The 14560-nt window shown below is 43.1% G+C and overlaps 1 protein-coding gene across 1 annotated transcript; it reads right to left on the bottom strand.

The window, feature by feature from the left end:
• Positions 1-817: 817 nt before the first annotated feature.
• Positions 818-13413, bottom strand: LOC116218645 (transcription elongation regulator 1-like protein). The gene is made up of 5 exons (XM_031560961.2): positions 12801-13413; positions 11836-12146; positions 10344-10490; positions 10056-10236; positions 818-1896 (listed from the first exon to the last, which is right to left on the bottom strand). Exons 2-5 carry the CDS (start codon positions 12103-12105, stop codon positions 1616-1618), a joined length of 879 nt encoding a protein of 292 aa, XP_031416821.1. The 5' UTR covers positions 12106-12146; positions 12801-13413; the 3' UTR covers positions 818-1615.
• Between the last annotated feature and the right edge of the window lie 1147 nt (positions 13414-14560).

Here is a 14560-nt window from a genome sequence, read left to right as displayed (position 1 = left end):
GTAAACATCCTTTTACAAGTCCTGGATCAAAAACTTCTCAAATCACCATGCTTTAGGATTTCACACTGAGTATATTTCACACTGGAATATTCACAACTTTTTCCAGCAGGGACTGAAAAGCAAACCAAAGAGCCAGCCGATATGAAATGCGCCACACAGAGTGTGTGCAGACTCTCTCTACACACACACACACACACACACACACACACACACACACAAAGAAATAGCCACGGAGAGAGAGTACTTAGAGTATGTAGATATAGAGAGATATAAATGTCTGTTAAATTGCTTTTTGCACGGAAGCGCCGCCTTAAAATACAGACTTAATCTGATGCAATAACATCAATTAATCAAATCCATCAATTAATCAATATGACTCCAGGTGAATGTCTGTGTGGGTCTTCCATTAAGCTGCCTATGCTTTTATGAGAGGTTGTAAGGGAGTCACAGGAGAGGGCACCCACACTGCATTGCAATGCAGCTCAGTGAGCTCAGTCAGGCCTGCCTGGCCTGTTTAATGGAATGAAAACTGAAAAGTAATGTTACTTCTCCTGCAACAATTAGAATAAATTACAGCCCCTAACACTACAGACAGGCTTAAATGACGAAAAGGCTTTTCTCCCAAATGGGACTTTGCAGACAAATTGTTGTGGAGTTTGAATGCTGTCTCTCGGGGGGAAAAAATCTTAAAGGTCGAGTCAAAATAATGTGAGAGGAGACAGCTTTGTCACTCTTCTGTCCGTACTCAAGGTAACATTAAGCCAGTCAATGTCTCAGCAGAGATGTATGAAAGGGAATTGCCTGAAATGTAATAATCTTTTGTTCTTCTCTTCCTCTTTCCCTCTCTATCTATCTTTCTCTACCCCCACCTTTTTTCCCCTTTATTTGCATTCAGCACAGTCTGCAGTCTTGGTTCAGCGGCCATCTATTTGTATGGTGAATCAGTGGCCATCTACTGTATTTGTATGGTGAATCAGGAACACACATACAAAAGCTGAGGTGAAAAAAAATAAAAAGTATCTCTATCCATTTGTATGAGAGGAGAGAACAGAATGAAAGAGGGAGGGAACAAAGGGTGGAAATGAGAGATACACAGCCATGGCCTGACTCCTCTGGCGAAGGAACCATCCCACTCAATCCTTTCTCTTCATTCAGTCATTACACGCTGACCCTTGATTTAAACGCGTCCACTTCAGCTGAGAGAAATTCCCACCTCTTATCTTTCATCTGGGGAGAAGCACCAGGGTCAGTGTGCCCAAAAGCCCCGGCTCCAGAACACACACTTACAACAAGATGGCCCTTCAGCTTGTGACGGTCCTTCAGCTTGTGACGTTTACTCGTGTGAAAAAAAAAGTCAACAAGCCGTGAGAAAGTTCACTGCTTTGAGGTTGGCCACAACAATGTATGCCGCGCTGCGATCTACCAGTCACCTGGAGATACCAGCTCTCATTAAACCAACTCACTGGCGTATCTGAGCTCAACCTGAAACCATGGATGGGTAAAAACCTGCAGCTGTACCGCCTCGCAAATAAAAACAAACATTAGCTGCTCAATGCGTCATTTGCATAACCCAAAGCATTTGCAAGTACAATCGACCAATTAGAATATCACAACCTTAGCAGGGGAGGGAAAAAAGCGACCCCATGCTAATTATAGTCTCCGCAATCTTCCCAATCAGGTCAGGATGTACCGCCAAAGCAGGAGAGAAAGGAAGGGGCTTACCTGGGCTGTGAGGAGAGAGGAAGGGGATCTTGATGGGCAGGGAGAGGAGGTGGAGGGGGTGGGCTGAGGAGGCTGAGGGCCCCCGGGCCACCTCGGATTCCATGGCCATCATGGCCGCCGCCGCCAGAGCTATCCTCTTGTTGCTGCGCACTCGCTTAATAGCCACCGGACAGCCTGGCAAAGAAATACAGATAGAATTCACCGGGGGCTCCCTGGGTATCTTTACCACGACTAAGAGACAGACAGTTACTGTGGGGTGAAGTGCTTTTTGTGATCGGGGATGAGAACTCTTTTGTTTTACAGGTAGAAATGACTTTCCCATGTTCGTGTCTACTCGTGAAAGAGGCCAGAGTCAACCTTCTTAAAAGCACGTCTGCACGCTGTGATATTCACCCACTCAGAAAAACGTCCTATATCTTAACTGTGCTGGATTGTATAGCTTTTGCATTGTCTCGTGGTTTGGACTTGTTTCAATGATGCAGTCATTAACACAGATCTACTGTATGTGTTCTAACAATGATCATATCTATTGTAAACTAAACCATAGAAGAGAGTTCTATGGCTGCAGACAGTATCACTGTTTAATTTCACTCAGACTACTTTGACATTGGAATCAATAAATGCCGCCATTTAAATGTAATCATGACTGCACTCAGGCTACATGCAGCTGTACAGTGGGTTGTTTCAACACTAACCGGAGATGACTTTCAGGATTGCAACTGGGGTGCACAGATGATTGACTGAGCAGTCGCCAGCCTCCAAGGGGGAGAATGTGTAATGGCATCAGTCCACAGCTGCAGCAAATGCTTTTAAAACCCAAACTCTTGAGTACCAATTAAGCCCGACAGCCCCCCCACCGCCACCACCACCACCCTCTCCTGGCTGGTCCCTCTGATGGAGAGGACGCCTGTAATAGGGGACGGTAATGAGGAGGCTTTTACCGACAGGAGCCAAAGCTTCTGATAAGGAGGAAAGGAAGAACTTGGCAACGGGTGTGGATGGCACCGCCCGAAAAAAAAAAAAAAAAAAAAAGCGTAATGAGTCAGTGGTTGGTGAGCTAGCAGCCTGGTGAGCACCTGCATATCAAACAGACGAGAACTCCCTACTCGCTACTGCATCTGATGAGAAAAGCCGCTTTTTAGTTTCCATGGCCCACAAATGACAGCCCAAAGTGAAAGTGGCTAAAGTCAACATGAGAGTCGTGGAAAAAAGAAATGCTCTTTTATCAACCGGATGGCTGCAAATCATTTGTTTTGTTTTGTTTTTTGTTTTTTTTTCCTGCTCAGTGTTGTGTTCCCTCCCTTTTGTTGCTCAATTAAATAGCTGTCAACGATGCTTTCATAGAATTTATCCTCTCATTTCATCTCCCTGCTTCAGTTCAATGATGGGTCTATTAGACTGAAGTCATCTATCACAGAGCTTTACTGCAGGAGCTAGAGATGAGACTATAATCATGAGTCCACAAATGGGGATCTCTGCAAGCAAATGTGCCAAACACAATACACATATTAATTAAGCATTACAAACTATTTCCTAGTTGGATAACACTCCTGAACATGTGAATGCAGCATGAAACATTTCTTCCGTGAGCATTCTTAACAGCGCACTTTACAGCAGGAACTTGAGACAAAGGAGGAGTTTAGGAAGGAAAATAGCTTGTGCAGAACTCACAATAGAACTGCTGTTTGTGTACACTCATACTAGAATAAAACCGACTTTGAAAAAATTCCCAGCTTGGAACAAAGGTTTGTTTGAAAAGTATATTTTCACATAGCTTGTAGCAGACGTGCTGCTTATGTGTGTGTATTCTATCATATCCCCATAAAATGGTCCAGTCCTAAGGATACACTTTTGATAATGGCAATCGGCAACATAAACCCTCTGCAAAACAGAGAGATCTCAGAATGCTCCTCACATCACAACTATTCCCTCTGATGTCTGACACAGCCAGAGGAAAAGGCAACTGTCTGAGAAAAAGAGAGAGAGAAAGAAAAAGGGAGAGAGAGACAGAGAGAGAGAGAGAGAGAAAGAGTGGTGGTGACATCCTAAAACAATTACAATCACAATGTGGCTTCTCCACACTAACCCCGCACACAACCCCCCCCCCCCCCCCAAAACGAGCAGCACTTTATCTAATGGGGGCGAGTGGGAAGATCTGAGGGAGTATGGTTAGCATGCAAGAGCGTGCCACTAAAATGAGGCCACCAGGGATAACTCGCACGGAGCCCGATCCAAAGCCACTGCAGAGTGACTGCAAAGACAGATGTTTTTAAAGAGAGGAGTAAGAGATGAGGGAGTAGTCCTGTCACCAGATAAAGGAGGAACGGGGACTGGGGAAAACTCCACTGCAAACCACTCACCCCCCAAGTGATGAAAAATTAAAGCAGAACAACTTCAGCTTAACACCTCACCACAAGACATGACACAGTGGATGCTGTGGACACGTGACAAATAGCATGACACCCCTATTATTTGGACAAACCCCGTAGTGGACGCCTCTTGAAATGAGAATTGTGAATTATGTATACGCATCTGATAGCGCCTCGCCCCAAAGGCAAGATAAACAAGACGGCCCCAGGCAGAACTTGAGGTAAATCTTCAAATATTTAGTTGGGATAGTTTTTAGTATTTATTTTGTATTTGAGTGTATCTGTCGTAACCTTCTTCTGACTGGTGATCTGCACTACTTGAGTGAAACAGAGGAGAACAGAAGAGAAAGAAACTAAACAGCATCAGTGTCTGTGCCATTTAAATGACTCTAGCAGAGACGAGCCACTCTCTCCCTCTGCCTCTCCCTCTCCCTCTCCCTCTCCCTCTCCAACTCTCTCCCTCTCCCTCTCCTACTCTCTCCCGCTCTCTTTCTCTCTCTGGGGTGGCAATTACCGCTCCCCAATACTTAAATGTCCCAGTCCTGTCTCAGGCAAACCCAGGAAAATAAGTCTTTATTAGCCCCTTAAACAGAGCCTTTGTCTGATATTTCAATAAAAGCTTTCTTTACATACAGCAGACTGTAAATTGTCCAAACAGACGAAGTAAGGACTTGCAGTGTTATTTTTGTGCTCTCTTTGTGGTATTTCTGCTGATAATGTTAGCCCACACTCACTAATGCTGACAGTAAGCAGATCTAGAGAAGGCTGAGACACGGGGGAGCTGTCCATTATGTCTGTGGTCCTGAAACAGCCGACTCTCTTTCTGCGCTCTCCATACTCCATCCATCAGCATGGCCCTGAGACTGCCTCTGCACTGTTTCCGTGCTCAGGTCCCCCTTGCATAGCCTCTATAATGAACTGGCAACTGAACCTATGCTTTCATGTGGTCTCTGTGGGGAAATCTTTGTGTTTAATTCATTCTTTATTCTCTCATAGTCTTTATATTCTATTGCACTCTTGCAACCCCCCACTCCACCCCAGCTAGTAATAAAATATGTTTTGCTAAACAAAGCCCTGATAACAATGCCAAGGGCCTTTGCTCTGAAATGGATCAGCACAACCTATTCCTGGATGTGCTTTCCCACACTAATCTATGAGACAGCTAAGAGCCTGGCCCTTCAAGGAGGAGAGAGGGGGGGAGTGGGGGTGGGGGTGGGGGTGGGGATGCCCCACCTCACTGAAGGAGCAGATTACACTGCCTGCTCCCGGTCCATCAGAAGGAAGCCACACTGCACCGCTCTCTCCAGCAGCAGGAAATAGGAGTTTTCCTCGGAAGGGCAGGCGCCGGCGTTCCGATCAATGAAGCGCACACAATGGGCTTCAAAGTCAGCCGGCTCCCAATTAACACTTTTCTGCTGATTCGGAAACAAATTTTGTTTGAACCGGTGTTCACCATATGTGAGGCGATAGCCTGGTTGAAATGCGGTAAATCACTTCAGGGTGACATGCTCTACTTAACATTCTCAGATCAGCCGAAGTAAACAGAAATATTTATGACTGTGCTGTTGTGAAGACTGAATAATGGCTTGATGTTGCATTGTGTTGTACCTCGCTTCTTAAGGTGTCACTTTCACCCACAGTACGTTTCTAGTAGAAATCTGTTCCTACCCGTCTGTCTGTGTGTCTACCACCCCCTTGTTTCTTTTGCACTGGTGAATAAGCTTGGAGCAATTTATTGAATTATTTTAGCTGTGATGAAATCAATCTATTTTTCATATTTTCATTTTGGATACTGAGTTTTCTAAGTGAGAAAATGGGAGCATGAACTTGGTCCATAAGAGCGCAGCCAGGAGCCAGCTCTAGTAGATGGGCCCTTGGAGTCTCCTAAGCCCTCCTTCAAGAGACACACTGCTGTATTTCTGCACAACGCTTCACTGGTTCATCCCAAATCGACCAATCAACTTTCGTATCAATTTTCCAGCACCTGCAATTTCTTGACAAGGGCTTCAGAGTGACTTTTCACATTTCATTAGGCTCCGTCAATAACCAGGGGTTGCAAACGCACTGAGATGAGAAATATGAGTTTAGGGGCAGTTCTGGGGGGCAGTCATCTACAGGAGATGGCCTTTAGAGGACACTTAGATTTTTAGAGCTTCGAACAGCACAAGGTGGGGTCCAACTTAAACACCTTGATTGTTTTAAGGTAGTGATTGGGATAGAAAACTGAGACAGATATCCTTTCCTGGAAGCAGCCAGTCTAACTATCCAAGACTAACATGCTTTTACCCAATTTAACAGTAGATTAGATGCCTTGAGTTTTGTATCAGGTTTTCGAGCATGGTAACTTGAGGTAAATGTTTTTCAATAGCGTGTAGCCACAACCCTTGCACAGGATCGAGTGCCACTGAAAGCCTTGATTCTTTTTTTTTTTATTCCAAAAGTTGTGTTGAGGGGAGAAGCAAAAACAGCAAAAAATTCAGAGGCCATAAATAATTTATTCCATTATACCGCTATTCATAGAATTTGCTTTTAGGCAGGATGCTCTATCTGAATTATACAATAGGGTTTGATCGCTGTTGTTTGCATATTGTGTTTGTAAGGCGTGTTCCTCATGCATAGAATAATCCGGACGATCACACATATCAGCTGGCAAATGATCTGAATAGAACCACAAAGTACTTCCCATAAACATGGAGCACCTCACGCTAGCAAGGACATGCTGTTTGCACAACACACGCTTGCAATGTTTTGGCTTGTAAAGGCCGCCACGGCATGTCTGAGTGTGTGATGAGATAATATGCTTTAAAACATGGCCAATCTCAGATGAGCACCCCAATAGCCTTGAGAGAAACTGGCCTATCAAAGCTGAAAATAGGCATTCAATCTGCCCAACTTTGTTTACAGAATTCTTTATTAAATGCCAGACTGAGGCACCAACCAGAAATGGCAGGGACTGGACTAGTTTATTTCAGTTTGAAACATCACAGGTTGTCTTGGCTAAATGTCCTCCATATTCACCTAAAGGAGTCAGTGGTGCAAAAACAGGATCAATATGCGTTCCGCTTAAAGACTATCAAGAGGTTACCTTGGCAATTGTAGTTCAATGACTTCCAAATGAGAGTGATGCATTATATAAATTACTGAATAATTATGAGAAGAATATCACGTAAGATAACTAGTATTTGGTCCTTTATTTCTCTGTATCATTTCCTTTATAATGTCTCTCCATTATCATATTAAAAACTCATTATTTTCTTGTAGTTCTGTAAGCTGGGGTGATTTGGCCTGCCACAGTCTAGTAGAGAAAATACACCTGCACTAACTAAAGAAACAATGACAGCCACTTTGTTTCAGGCTTACTGCAGTGACAGCATACTAATCTCTTTTACATTCATTATCCGAGTGTTGAGACATCTTAATGTCAAAACAGAAGACTATACTTTTCATACTTCGGAAAGAACATATCTGGGGAAAACAGAAGGTATCTGAAAGAGGATTCCTCCCATTAACAACAGGAAATACTTAAATTGTTGTTTCTGTAAAATAACAATATTTTGTTCATTCAAGGTTGTTTCATTCAAAATGAGCATGCTTCTAAAGTAGGCCCCTTTCCCAGGGAGGGATATCACAGCCAGATGCATCTCAGACACACATGAGCTGATACTCTGGAATATGACATTTTTTTCATGCACAGGAATGGGAAACAGGTTTGAAATAGGAAATGCTCTGATAGAGCATGTCTTCAAAACGGTTGCATGATTTTCCTATTTCCATGACAGACAGGCAACAAACTGCTCTGTGTGTTTTGGTATGTTTGCATGTTGTGAACCAGCGAGCAAAACATACATTTCCATTTGATGAAATATTCAGACGAATAAGCAGACGAGTGAAGTTTGCCCACTCTGCTGGTCTCCGTGTGTCCTCATTGCCATGAATACGTAACTACCTTTAAGCACACACTGCACTCGTGCTCACACGCCTCTGGTCCTGGACTGTGGCTCCTGATGGCTTACGAACAGATACATGGGGAGAAAATGGACTGAAAATGACGTGCATGAAATATTGATTGCTACTTTTAGATGCTTTACATATGGGTTACTTGCCGGAACTTTCCTACCCTCTTCTCTCATGGCCTGGTGATGCATAATCATACATAATCACCATCTCTGGTAGCGATCCAGCCAGGGCTTGAACACTTCCCAGGGTTTGTTGGTAGTTTAAAACAGATGACTCTCTGAGGGTGTAATGGCTCTCCTGTTTTTAAAAATGCATGATTCCCATCGAGTGCACACACTTCAGTGAGACCAGGCTGCCTCGATTATTAGGACACCCATTGTAATGACTTCATTTGAATGTTCACCTATTTCCCGTGCACAGCATGTACGCTATTTACCTGAGCTTACCTCTAACAGTAATCAAGCCCAGTGGGCAAACTAAAGAGGGAAGGATGAAAACCAATCAGAAACAAACAATCATCGCACCACATCACATCAAATCCATCTGTAAAATCGCTGAAGCACCGCTAATAGAAGGCCGCAGACAACTGTATGTGGAGCTTCAAAGTAAATGAATAAGCTCTGGAAACTGATTACTGTTCAGCTAGACCCATAATGATCCCAGGGACATACGACTGTGGATGTAGCCCTGGTTATCCATGGGGGAGAAACAATCAGATGCCCGTCCGTGCTGACCAAGCCTCTCAATGAGTACTCAGTGGATGCTGAAGTGACCGGGACAGGAGGGCGGTCACCGGACAGCAGCTAGACACATGTGGTCATTACACTGAAGGATCTTCCCTTGCAGCATGTGAAGTGGCCCACACCGCACACAGACAAGCTCTCAATCACGCCGACAAGTAATTGATTGTTTAATTACGGCGCGGACTGCAATACATGCCCACCTTCTTGTTGGGCAATCAGCCTCCCTCTCCAGCACAGCCCTACCCCCAGGCTTCCAGCAGTGAGGTCTTAACCGGGGAAGTGTTTCAGTGTTTCAAGGAGAAGCTAATGTGCTCTGACATGACTGTATGTGAATGTGTTTTTGGCCTTGGGCACCACTTTAGCAAAAACCCATGCAGTTGATGCACTAAGGGGCAATGTTAGTCGCCAAGTTACAAGGTTTGGCCATTTGAGCTGAGAGTACAATAGTGTCTGGACTAAATGTTGTGTGAAAGCTAATGAGAGTAAACAGATCAAAGTCCTTCAATCAGTCTAGCTTTGACCTATTGCTAAGAAAGCATTCTTGTTTCACCTCCTTGTGTGAATCGTGTACAAACCGCAATGCATTATGATGGTCAATAACACAAGCAGTCTCTCACATTCCCACAACTAGGAAAAAGCACGAGAGTGAATGACAAGATTTCTACCTTGAACTCAGACCTTACATACGGATTTTAATCATCTGCAAATAGTGGAATTGTTTATGTACGGCAGGGCAGCATTGTGTGTGTGCAAATGTTCTTCGTTTATGTCCAAATCCTTGCTTTTGGAAGGTATTTTTCTTGCTCACCAATTGGCATGTTCTGTCTGAAGGTGTTAGCGTACATGACTGTGGTTATATAATAATGACCTGATCTGTAAATATGGAAATGTGTCTGCCCTTGCTCCAAACACATTGCAATAAACAGCACTTCAACAGTTCAGAGATACAGCCTGTCCTATTCCATCAACATTTAATGCAGTCCGGACGAACTTTCCCCAACTCCCACACACAACACATGCACAGATGGCCCAATAATTCTTATGGTTTATAGGAGACTGTTAAAAGTGGACTGACATTATCTCCTCTCTACTGAGACTGGTTGAAAGGAAAGATTAAGTCTGTGCAGCAACAGAAATACATAAATAAATAATCTAATCAGTTGGACCTGAAACCATGGCACTGAAAACACCTCAAAACAAAAACGTTGTCGGTTAGGTGGTCAGGCTGGTAAAGAGGGTGCCGGTAATACATTCCCACACCAACCTGATATGCGGCGCGGTGACAACAGCAGAGTGTGGAAATTCCTGGAGGCAGAAGCTGGCCTAGATCTGCTCATTGCCATTTGATTTGTCACCAGCAGTGGTTTCTCCTGCCTCTGGAAAATTCCTATTTCTTCGGGACCTAACCAGGTGGTCTCCAGAGCGAGGGTGTTGTTTAGGTAAACCTGTAACAGTAAGGCAACATGTTAAAGTCATGCTTGCAAAAAAAAATACACAAGCACTACTGTTCAATCCCTGATCCTATCTGTCAATGTATGGTGAAATGGCTTACCTTATATTCCGGGACCCTCTTTTCAACCCAGCCCTTTCTAAAATGTGGAGGGAGCACCGATCGGTACACACGGGGAAAGATGGGCACCAACTCCACACTTCTGGATGGCTGGAATCCCATAACATGGTGCCTCGATGGTAGATCGAACTGTAATATTATATAAAATAAATAATAACATGGATATGACACATGTACACATGGATTTTTTTCAAATTACAACTGGGAATAATTAAAGAAATGAAATGACAATTTGTTAATACACTGATAACATGAGTTGTACTTTAAGTTACTTTCACACATCAGGCAATTTTAGGACCTTGCTTGTTTGTTTGTTTCTTTGTTATTCTCCACTTACAAGGGTAATCTGTACAGGCGCTAAGAGTTGATTCATGCCATCCTCCGCAGAGACACGAGTGATTACATCAGTATATTAGTACAATGTGAGCACACAAACGCCATCTATATATATATATCACACACCAAAGTGATTAAATTAGTCATATGTGTGAAAGAACCATTGGCAGTGAAGACAACATTTGACTGAAGTTAACTATACGCATTGATTCAATATTTTTCTAAATCAGTTCTATCACTTTCACTAACGGCAATATTTGGCCAGCACAGACTAATGTTTTAAATTGTGAAGATAGCCACGGGTCTTGTCTATTTCCCAAAGCCTGGGATAAAAACACTCACGGCCATAACAAGTGCAGCTGTAAGAGATACTCGCTATGCTTACTGAGTCATGCGGCTGCCACATTAAAAAATCTATCAGAAAACTCGAGGGGAAAAAAAGCTTTGCAATGCAAAAAAAACACAAGTGCTGCATCATCGCCCTTCATTTTCTCTTCTGCTTAAATGACCCTCCTACCCTCACAACAGCGTAAATCCGGGGCCTGCAAATGTTGCTTAGTGCAATGAAAAGTCAAGGTCTACATCATTATCAATATGCCTGTGAAGTCCTGATCAAGCCCCTTCTGCATGCCCTGGTGCTCGCATGGAAATTGTGCTTCTTAGCTCTTGGTGCGAAAAAAAGCACCTCTTGTGGACTTGGGAAGACACTGCAAGGCACACAGTGCATACAAATCTACCCTCAAACACCGCACCAATGTGCCCTCAGTGTAAAACACGAAGTCAAGCTTAGTGCAAGGCTATGCCAGGATATGTGTTTAGACACATTCCAATCTCCACTCCATTCCAATCTCCACCAGAATGCAACCTTCACTGTGTGATTGCGTCTTCCTTTACATAATCAGTTTAGCGCCATTCTGTTATATATGTATTTATTTATTTAATGAAATGTGTGGAATCCTTATGGAATAAAGTAAGCTACTAAAAAATATGTCATCAGCAGACTTATCTAGAGTAGCCTAAAGCATGTATGGGAAGATGCATCGTGACTTATTATGTGTATATGAAGAGATAACTATGAAGACGGTGACAAACTTATTTTGTATTGTTGGAATTTCCATAATCAAGACAGAAGCAATACCTGGACATTTGGAAGTGGAAACTGATTGATGGCTGGCTCTGTAGGTGGGGGTATTCTTATGAAAGGAATGAACGGATCACAGGACAGCTGCCAGCTAGAGAGCCCCTGCAGCAGCGGAGGTGGGCGAGCTGAGAGCAAGAGCGGAGCGGGAACAACGGCACCCACCCGGCACAATCCCGAGCTGCTGGGGATCATCCATACCCAAGGAAGCGGCTCTGCATTCATCTGCCACAGCTGCGGCTGACCCTTAAAGCGCGGAACAGGGATCATCCCTACATCCTACACCCGACGGAGTCTGCTGTGTCTGTGTCCTTAATGGGAGTTGAGGGAGAATAGGAGATACATCATAAAGCAGGTTGAACTACGTGGGAGCCAGCCCACACATATCTTCACGGTACTCCACGTGTTGAAAACAGCAGGAAAAAAACAATCACCGACAGAAGTGAAACAACTCTGCTGACATGCATATGATTAATTTTGTGCAAAAGAGGCAATTTTATGTCAAAAACTGACCAGCAAATTAGTGTTACATATCTATAATAGCCAAACAAAATCGCGTTAGGTGATCTGCAACATGTTAGGTCTCTAATCGCTTATTTAAACATTGGACTAGGCTACTTTTGTCAAATTGTGTATACGACTTAGAAGCTCATTTGGGGGGAGATGTAACGGGGAAGAACACAATTGTTTCATTATTACAGGATGTTTCACGGGAATTCACAAATATCTGAGTTCCAAAACATTTACCTCCATGCAGTCAAAATTTTATAAAATACCTCCTCTGCTCTGCAGCATATGCATGCTGTCAAAATACGCTGATCACAAGCAATGCTCTCTTTGTCCAATTTAATCGAAGTTGATGAAACATTTTAATTATTGTAACCTGCTGAAACATATGCTCAACACAGAGGAAAACAACCTATTAAATCTGGATGGGATTAAAACGTTATTTCTGTGAAACTTACCCAAATGTTATTGATGAACACCTTATGTTACCGATCCTTAGTTATCCATAGTGTGTATTCCTGATTCCAAATGAGAACAGTAAAGGCTACAGTTTGTAGCAATATCCAAGAGTGATTTCAACAATGATGCGATACAAATGTTCTGAATTGTTCTGCACTCGTATGATGAGAAAAAGCGCCCCGTCCATCGACACGCGTCTCTGACGAAAACCGTAAACGCAGCTGTCGTTCTCACCAGTCTGGCGTTTATGAGAGGACCTCAGTGGGAATCATGCAAATATATTGACTGTCACAGATTATCTTGCGCTATGTTACAGCCTCCTCCCCGCTGTAAAACACCAGCCAGTAAAGCCAGCATTAGTGACAAATGCGGTAGATTCTCACTGTCCCCTCGTTAACATTTCGGTTCCCAAAGAACGAAAAAACTTGCTCACTGTCTTGGTGATATTGAAATATGCTTATGGGGGTATGCAAGCGCTCCACCTGCAAAAGAGCACAACCTCACGTCCCTGTGCCAGTGCAGCTGGACGACTTGAGCTCGGCGCGAGTGCATAACTGTTACGCCAAGCGTGCGTAGCTAACCAGAGTGCACTGGTACGTCAGGGGCCCAACTGCGTGTGAACTGAGAGAGCCACCAGCGCAGGGCCAATTGGGCTCTACCTATGAACGAAATGTCTTACGCGTAAACTTCAGACACGACAGTGACAGCACTTTCATGTTGCATTGAAATGCGTTTCTTGTGTAGATAAAAACAGTCTTTGGGCAGCAATAAGCTTCGTAGCTTTTCAATGCCAAACTTGAATGAAATATTTGTGAGAATGGATGGGGTGTGTTGTCCTTAGAAGTAAAATAATCTATGCTATTTCGGTAAACAATATTTTCTATATTTGCCACTAGGGGGAAGGGGTGAACTGCTTCCTTTCTCAATGAAGGTTATGTCTGAGATATCACTGTTCACCAGGAGGTATCACAGGGTAATAATAGTTATTGCCCCCCAAAAGCCCTTTCTCTGAATCCTTCGGAGACAAGCCTGCAAATAATGTGGGAATATTTTGACAAGTTTTTAAACTTCTAATGTAAAACTATTACATTAACATTGAACCTAGGCTACATATTTGCACAGGTGTATCATTTGTAATGCAACTATACACTATTCTTGGACAATAAGAAGGAAGTCAAATGATCTCATACATTTTTTTTTAAAGTTTTTAAGTTTTACTACAATGTAAAACTAGCTCTTAAAGGATATCAACTAGGTCATTGTTCTTTTCAAAACAAAACACAGACCCCGTAGGCCTACAATACACAATGCTTTCCAGCTAAGTGTCTGTCTGCATTAGTAATAAGCTTCAAGTGCCCAATATTTAGATACCTTGTCACTACTCAGTGCATATGCCTACAGTAGAGCTCATCTCATATTCATAATCTGGAGCAAATCCCATTTTTAATCAAATCATTTAACTGCACAATCTTATTTTCTATTACTTCCGAATAACTGCAGATGCCTGCACATTGATTAAATATTTGAATCTTTTATAGTGCTTACACTTGCAAGTTTTATAAATAGTTCAGATATTTGTCTACCATATCCCTTCACGGAGATAACACCTTTTTTTGCGGGTTCAAATATCCCCTCAAGTCAGATTTTTAATATTTCTGGATTTCAGTTTCCCTGACTATGTGATATTATTCCCAAGGCTGTTATGTTGGTGCCCTGTAAAATGGATCTGGATTTGTAATTAAAGAATGTTTTCCTGCTT

This window comes from Clupea harengus, chromosome 23 (assembly GCF_900700415.2).
Source record: "Clupea harengus chromosome 23, Ch_v2.0.2, whole genome shotgun sequence".
Lineage (NCBI taxonomy): Eukaryota > Metazoa > Chordata > Actinopteri > Clupeiformes > Clupeidae > Clupea > Clupea harengus.
Note: the sequence above shows the minus strand (reverse complement) of the source record. Positions and strands in the feature narration are given on the sequence as shown.